The 8,127-nt window shown below is 32.5% G+C and overlaps 1 protein-coding gene across 1 annotated transcript; it reads left to right on the top strand.

Annotated features, from left to right (window-relative positions):
* Positions 1-1,542: 1,542 nt before the first annotated feature.
* Positions 1,543-7,920, top strand: LOC149576851 (linoleate 9S-lipoxygenase 6-like). The gene is made up of 9 exons (XM_089823162.1): positions 1,543-2,017; positions 3,040-3,320; positions 3,399-3,639; positions 4,605-4,928; positions 5,508-5,593; positions 5,861-5,968; positions 6,047-6,354; positions 6,613-6,876; positions 7,051-7,920. The coding sequence occupies exons 1-9, from the start codon at positions 1,564-1,566 to the stop codon at positions 7,829-7,831; spliced, it is 2,847 nt and encodes a 948-aa protein (XP_089679288.1). The 5' UTR covers positions 1,543-1,563; the 3' UTR covers positions 7,832-7,920.
* Positions 7,921-8,127: the final 207 nt, after the last annotated feature.

Below are 8,127 nucleotides of genomic sequence, written 5' to 3'. Positions count from 1 at the left end.
ATTTTGTACAAATGATTTAATTAATTAAAAAATCTATATTCATTAGGTTGTAGTATTAAATAGTGTCTTTCATTAAATAAAAAGAAAAAAGACCACATCTTTTCCTTAAAAAAATAAAATCTGATGCAAAATATTTGTTTTTGGCTCACATAATTGATTTAATCTATTGGTTAGATTAATTGTTCAATTAATGAAATAAAATCATTATTTTAGTTTAGTTACTTTTTTTCTTATATTTATTAATTAGCACTTAGAGTTTGTTATTATTTCTATTTTAGTAGTATTTTTATCATTAGTAACTTACTAAATAATAATTGTTAAGCTATTCTATATATTATTATAGAAATTCATTAATAAAATAAATTATGTTTTCCTCAATTTTTTATATTTAAATGAATTAATTTCTACTAAAAATTAAATAATTAAATATATCGTAAATAAAAGATTAAGTAAATATACATAAGAAAGACTTTAAAAAAAAAAAAAATATTTAAATACTTAATTTTTATATTTATTTACATTCACTAATTAAATAAATTGTTTTTTTTCTAATTGAAATAATTGAAATTTTTTTACTAATTGTAAAAAACATTTACTGATTTTAAAATAACAATTTTGACCTTTCTATTTACATATATTTTAAAAAACAAACTAAAAATTTAATACTTTTCAATTTTCAATTTTTTTAAATTAATAAAAAATTACGTAATCATAATATATTAAATTTTTTATAAAAACAAATTATTTAACATAGTACATAAATCAAATATTATCCAATTCTTCCTATGAATGGAAAAAGTGAGAAGTATAACGATGACGAAGAGGGAATCAAAAAAGTATAAATGAAACTATTTAAGCACGCACTTATTAATTGAAAACGATCCAATGAAGATGTCGGGCATATTCCACATGAGGCATGGGGGATGTATGTTGCTTTGGAAGGCATGGAGTGGAGGGCCCGACCATTGCAATAAATGCGCTGGCCACGTGAATACACATCTGGCAATCCGGCCCACGAAACATTTTGTGCCACAGAATCGAACCCTATCCATGATAAAGATAATGGCCCCGTCCATTTTTATTTTATTTTTAAAAAGAGAGAGATAATAACTCGAATAATGGCTAATGTTGTTTTCAGCCATTATTATCGGTCGTCCTTCTCCCATCACTTGTCGTGTGTGAAGCAGTATTATTTTCCTTTCCTTTGTGGTCCTGCTATCCTTGTTGTTCCTATTTTCAATCCTATTAATGGTCCCTTCCTTTGGAATAGACGTCTCCATTCGTCTGTAGAACATTATTCATTAACTGTAGAGATTCTCTGCTACAACAAGACAATTAATTATTTTGTCCAAGATGTCTACATTGTAACGTTTGTCTTGTTTTCGAGTAGTCCGGAAAAGTAGGAAAGGTGGTGTGAACAAAGAGGAGTTAGGTTGAAAACATTGTCGTCCGAAAGCTGGTTTTACTTCTTCTCCTACGAAGGGCTATTAATAGAGCAATGGGGATAATTGAAATCAACAATCTCCCTTGTTTGTGTGGAGAGTGAGTGAGACTGTAGAAATCATGGAGGCGATGAAAGGATTAAGTAAAACAAACTTTATATCAGAAAGCAGTGTGAGTATTCCCTTAGGTAGCCACAAAATTCTTATCCCCACTTTGGGCAGAGAAGAATTAAATCAAGTTGGCCTTTGTCATCTTCCTTCACTGGGCAAAAATACTTCTCTAGTTTCCTTACGAGGCCGATATGGGAATTGTTCTCCAGATTTCATATCTGGGAGTTTGAGGAATAGGGGAAGTATCAGAAATTTTGCCTTGAAAATAAACATTCATCCTGATGATACTAAGAAACTTGGGAAAGAGAGGTTTGATGATTATGACATCAAGGGAGAAGTGACGTTACAGAAGGTGGCTCTTTTCAGCGTCACGGACTATTCTGCAGCAGTTGCAGATGGGGTTTCGGAGCTGATGGGCAACAGAGTATATCTGCAGCTTGTCAGCAGCGACCAAGTTGACCCTGGTAAATTTCAAATCAACGCGACGTCTCAAAATTTTAACGGTTTTATACGTGTTTATGATTAAATTCTACTTACTACTTTTGAATTAGATTTTATAATTTTTTTCAGTGTTTGGAATGACATTAAATGAATCACTGTAGGTTATTCATTTTTAAATTAGATTTTATGATTTTTTTATCTTTTTTCCTGTATTTGGAATGACATTTAATGACTCACTGTAGGTTATTCATTCACAGTATGATTCAAAGTTACTCGTTCATAGTGTGATTAATACACAATCTATATAAAGCTATTTAGTCAAAGAGTTTTAATTATTAGATAGAAGAGAATATGAATTCTTAGACTGAGATTTTGTTGGCAAATAATGAAAATTTTTAATATAAAAAATATATTTTTTTAATAGAAATGATTTGTTAACTATATTTGTACTATTTCAAATAGAAAAATTATAGTTCTTAAAAATTGATACATTATCTATTTAATGACATCTTATTAATAATAAAATAATTGATTGTTTAATAATTAAATAATAGTTTTAAATTAAGAAAGCTGCTAGTTAAGATTTTAACACAAGGAAAGAGAAACAGAAATGAAAAGAATACAAAATAAAATTTATAAATTTATGAAAATAAATTATTCTTAATAAACTTTGTAACTTATATATATATAAAATGAATATTTATATTAATTAAATTTATTTCAAATATATAAACAGATAAATAAATTAGTAGAAATGATACAAATTTTTCAATATATGATAGATTTAGTAGGAATATTGATACTGATTAATTTTATAATTGTTTGATTTTTTTGTATTATATATAAGGTGGTCAAAAAAGAAGAGATGCAAATATCATCTCCCTTTCTTTGATTTTAGAAAATAGAATCTATCTTTTATAATTTCTTCTAATTTTACTTTATTAATCCCTCTTTAACCAAATAAATATAATTACCGTCATCTTTTTATAATAAATACTTGATCAATTTACTAAAAAAAAATACTTTATATTTTGGCTATGTGTAGAGACGGGATCAGGCAAAACAGTAAGCGAACCAACATATTTAAGGTGGGATTCATTGGCGGGACCTATTTCCGGAGACAGCCGCTATAAAATCACTTTCAAATGGAACCCTTCGCTTGGTTTTCCTGGCGCCTTCCTCATAAAAAACACGCACGCACGAGAGTTCTTTCTGAAAACACTCACCATTTTCATTCCTGGTCAAGGTCCTATCCGTTTCCACTGCAATTCCTGGATTTCCCCATCTACTCCCGAACAGAATGACCGTGTTTTCTTTGCTAATAAGGTACTTCTCTCTCGTCCTCAAAATTCATTCATTCAAATGAAAAGTATGGTGATATATTTTAATGTGTTTATCGATCAGGCCTATCTTCCAGAAGAGACGCCAATGGGACTGAGGGCACTGAGGGAGTTGGATATGAAATCTCTGCGCGGGGACGGAACGGGAGAACGGAAATTGGGGGATTTGATTTATGATTACGAGGTTTACAACGATCTTGGTGAGCCAGAGAAAAGTCCAGATCTGCGCAGAGAAGTGCTCGGTGGGTCACAGGAATTTCCGTATCCCAGAAGATGTAGAACGGGCCGCCAACGTCTTAAAACAGGCATGTACATTTGAAATATTTGTTAAGATATTCTTTAGATTATCAGAATAGAGTAAGAATATAAGGTAAATCTTTTAATGTGCGATACTAATTTATGTAAGAGACACACAAACTTTTGTAATCCATAAAAGTACTTTTAATTTGTCCATTTTATCTATAGATGATGTACTTTGATTGATTCTGAAGTTAGGGGTTTGAAATTTTTTTACTCTATTCAATTTATTGCCATTGTCAATATGTTGTTTTCAATTACTAATATTTGTGTTGTTTTCAATAGTAAACTGATGTACTTACTTACTGAGTCTTATAGTTTGGTTTTTGTAAATATTAGAGTTCTTTTATTTCAATTGTCTTTATATGCTTTATTACTTGTTTTTAATAGTGTCTTTTATTTCGGAACTTTGTATCTATCACAAGAAGTTTAGACAAGTCATCAAATATAAATGGACTACTTTACTGAGTTCTACAATTTAGAATTTGCAAACATCTTGCTTATCCTCTTTTATGTCAATTGTCAGATACTTCTATATTGTTTATAGTAATGACCTGGAACCTCTTGTACAAAGTTTACTCAAGTCTTCATATGTAGATTTTAGTGTTTGGACATTAGCATAATTTTTAGATTGTCTGTTTTATTTTAATTGCCAAAATCTTTTATCCTAATTTCAATAATGACCTCCTACCTATCACAAGATTTTTTTTAATCAAATCTTCAAATATAAATAATATACTTTACAATTCTACAATTAATTTTTTTCAACAATTTTAATTGAAAGATGCTTTGTTATATTTTATTTCAATTATAACCTCTTAGCTATCAGAGAAAATATGTTCATCAGATGAACACAAACTCTAAATTAATGCTATAAATTTCAATATTTGAAGACTACCTAGCATTTTACTTTAATTTTTTCCTCTTCTATTATTTAGATTAATTGTTCGTCTGGATGTACCGTTGTGCGCAGCTTCTGAGTTCGAGACGCGGACAAGCACAAATTTTGTTCCCCCGGATGAAAGATTTCCCTACACTGATTTTTCTGACTTTGGCGCAAACACAATCGTCGCATTTGCCAACATGATTATTCCCACACTTGTTAACGTCTTCGACAAAGCGTTCAATAACATCGATGAAGTCAATGAACTTTACAGAAGGGGACTTCAAATCCCTGAGAATTCTCACAAGATACACAAACAACACAAAAACCCTCTCCAACTTATCCAGCGGCTCGTTGACGAGATCGAGGAAGACGTTCCCTTCATTAATTTCAACCGTCCCCAAATTGTGGAAGGTATGATAGGTTGAATATTTAGCAGATCCTTTCGCTTCTATAAATTTATGGTTATAGTTTTACAATTTTAATTTTATTATGATAAGTTTTTTACGTTTAATATATTTATATAATAATAAGGCTTTTAAAATCTGATCTTGTGGAATCTCAAAACAAATGTAATCCATATAACCACACTGAAAATTGCAACAATAAACACAAACTCTTTTATTCATCAATATTTCAAAAACTTAGTAGACGTAGGTTTCCATTGAAGAAAACTAAATATGCATCACATGTTACAAAACTCCTTTTAGTTTGTGTATTAACTGATGTCTTGAAAGAAAACTAATGTGAACTGATTTTCTAAGATTGTCATGACAGTGAATATAAGGGTGAACGGCCCCGAGTCTCATCTATCGCTTGCCAGCAGATCTCTGATAATTTGATTTGGAATTTTTTGTAATCTTCTCAATTCATAAGATTAATTCGTCAATATTTCAGTGTTGAGTTTCTTTGAAGATTAAACTACTCATCCCAGTTGTAAAATATTAAATCTAATATTTTTAAATAAAGCAAATGAGTTTTTGGGTGTTACAGCCGATGAGTACGCTTGGAGAGATGATGAGGAATTTGCACGCCAAACTCTTGCGGGTGTGAATCCACTCATGATTCAGCCTCTTCAGGTGACCCAAATTCTTTATATTCTCAAACAACAAGCTAATAATATGCTAGAGTCTTATTCATTCAATCATACGAAATTCTTACAATTTACAATTTATTTAATGTGAGAAGTTCAAAATATATTTCATGCTGTTTTTCAATAAGATTGTGTGGGAGTTTTAGACCAATATAACAAAACGCAAAAAAACCAAACTAACTTACTAGGTTAAATAGTGTACTTTAGATCCTGTCTGATTGAAAAGAATTTAATTGGTATATATTGTTTATAGGAATTTCCTCCCTCTGGCAGCTTGGATGAGAAGGTGTTCGGTCCGCAGAAGAGTGCCATCACATCCCAACACATAGAAAAGAACATTGAAGGCCTTTCTGTGGATCAGGTCATTTCTCTCTTAACACATATTGTTTATTAGTTTTCTGAACTGTACAGGACTGATGGAATTAGAAGTTTAATATAGGCCTTGGAATCGAAACGGCTATTTATTCTGGACTACTATGATGCCTTTACACCCTACGTGGAGCGAATTAACAAAATTTCTGACGACATTAAAACATATGCAAGCCGCACAGTATTATTCCTCAGCAAGGAAGGAATGCTAAAGCCAGTGACCATAGAGTTGAGCTTACCTCCAATTGATGGGAACGCAGCTGTAAAAAAAGTTCTTACACCAGGAACTCGTGGCACGGAAGAAGGAGCATTGTGGCAACTAGCCAAAGCACATGCAAAATCAAATGATGCAGGCTATCATCAACTCGTCAGTCATTGGTAAATAAGCAGTGCTATATTGATATAAAAAAAGACGCATATATATTCAGAAAATGCAAGGAAATATATCTTAGAGAATATAATCTAAAATATTGATACCATAAAACAGGCATTCAAATTCATAATCAATTAAATAGTTTGAACAAAGATAACGCGAATCTGATAACAAAATCACATTTTTATTAAGTAATAAATCAACGTCTAATAAGATCTGTAAAGCGAAAAATTTTAACAGTCACAACTGGGTTGTGTTTGCAGGCTGAGGACTCATTGTGTCACAGAGCCTTTCATTATAGCCACTCGGAGACAACTAAGCAAAATGCACCCAGTGTACAAATTATTGATACCCCATTTCCTTGATACCATGGACATCAATCAAGCTGCCCGTCAGAGCTTGATCAATGCAGCAGGTATCATTGAACAAGGCTTTACCCCTGGCAGATACTCATCAGAAATGTCATCTAAAGTCTACAAAAACTGGAAATTTAACGAGCAAGGATTGCCTGCTGACCTCCTTACTAGGTAACTGAGATACCAATTTCTTTAGTTGGCTTCTTTTAAGTCTTCCAAGCTACAATTAATTGAAGAGATTCTAAAAGTGAGAATCTAATCTTTGAAAAGTTATTTTGCTAGCAAATTATTGTCTCCTCTTAGTTTAATCCAAGAGGTCGATTAAGCTTATCATGTGCTGTACAGGGGAATGGCGGTTCCAGACTCAAATGCACCTCATGGTTTGAGGCTTCTGATTGAGGACTACCCATATGCTGTTGATGGTCTTGAAATATGGTTTGCCCTAAAAACGTGGGTTTCAGAATACTTATCTCTGTATTACAAGGACGATGCTTCTGTTCGAAGAGACAAAGAATTGCAGGCATGGTGGGATGAAATAGTAAATGTGGGACATGGAGATCTGAAAGACGATCCATCCAGATGGTACAAGATGGATTCAGTGGATGAAGCAATCGAAGTGGCCACAACTATCATCTGGATTACATCTGCCCACCATGCGGCAGTGAACTTCGGGCAGTATTCGTATGGAGGATACATGCCAAATATGCCCACAATGAGCAGACGTCTGATTCCAGACAAAGGAACATGTGAATACGATGAGCTCCTTAAGGATCCAGAAGCATATTTCTTGAGCACAATATCTTCTCCAACGCAGGCCACCCTTATCATGGCAGTTTTGGAAATCTTGTCAAAGCATGCCAAAAATGAGGTCTATTTGGGACAATTGCAGGGATCCACTTTGAGCTGCGTGGACGATGAAGCTGTAGAAGCAGCATTCGAGAGATTTTCAGCGAGCATGATACAGATTGAGAGGAATATAATTGAGAGAAACAGTAAATGCGAAGTTTATAAGAACAGGCATGGACCTGCAAAAGTTCCTTATACCTTGCTCTACCCCAACACTTCTGATTTGTCAAAAGAAGGCGGTCTCACAGGCCGTGGAGTGCCCAACAGCATATCCATTTAATTGCATTTTCTTAATCCATAGATCTTCCAAAACCTTTGCTACTATCACTTTCGGTTGTGAACTACACATGAATAAATTTAACTTGCTCAGTTATGATTGTAAGAGAGCTACTTGCAATTTTTGTTTTTCAATGCACTTTAATATATGGGATTAAACAGCTTAAAAAATATCATATGCAGGATGTGGAAGGCATATAATAGTTTAAGATTAAATTTGTCTATCTATTGTTGATTTATTAAAAAAATTGTTTGGTGAACTAGATTGTCAATGTTAATTGCGAGGTCTTCAATCGTCTC

The sequence above is a fragment of the Cupressus sempervirens genome, chromosome 1 (assembly GCF_028749045.1).
Source record: "Cupressus sempervirens isolate cs-2001-9-10 chromosome 1, ASM2874904v1, whole genome shotgun sequence".
NCBI classification, from domain to species: Eukaryota; Viridiplantae; Streptophyta; class Pinopsida; order Cupressales; family Cupressaceae; genus Cupressus; species Cupressus sempervirens.
Note: the sequence above shows the minus strand (reverse complement) of the source record. Positions and strands in the feature narration are given on the sequence as shown.

Excerpts from the sequence above, each read along its gene's own strand:
- LOC149576851 (XM_089823162.1), top strand. The coding sequence starts at position 1,564 with ATGGAGGCGATGAAAGGATTAAGTAAAACAAACTTTATATCAGAAAGC. Across the intron at positions 2,018-3,039 it reads CAGCGACCAAGTTGACCCTG|AGACGGGATCAGGCAAAACA; the intron begins GTAAATTTCAAA and ends GGCTATGTGTAG. Across the intron at positions 3,321-3,398 it reads GTGTTTTCTTTGCTAATAAG|GCCTATCTTCCAGAAGAGAC; the intron begins GTACTTCTCTCT and ends TTTATCGATCAG.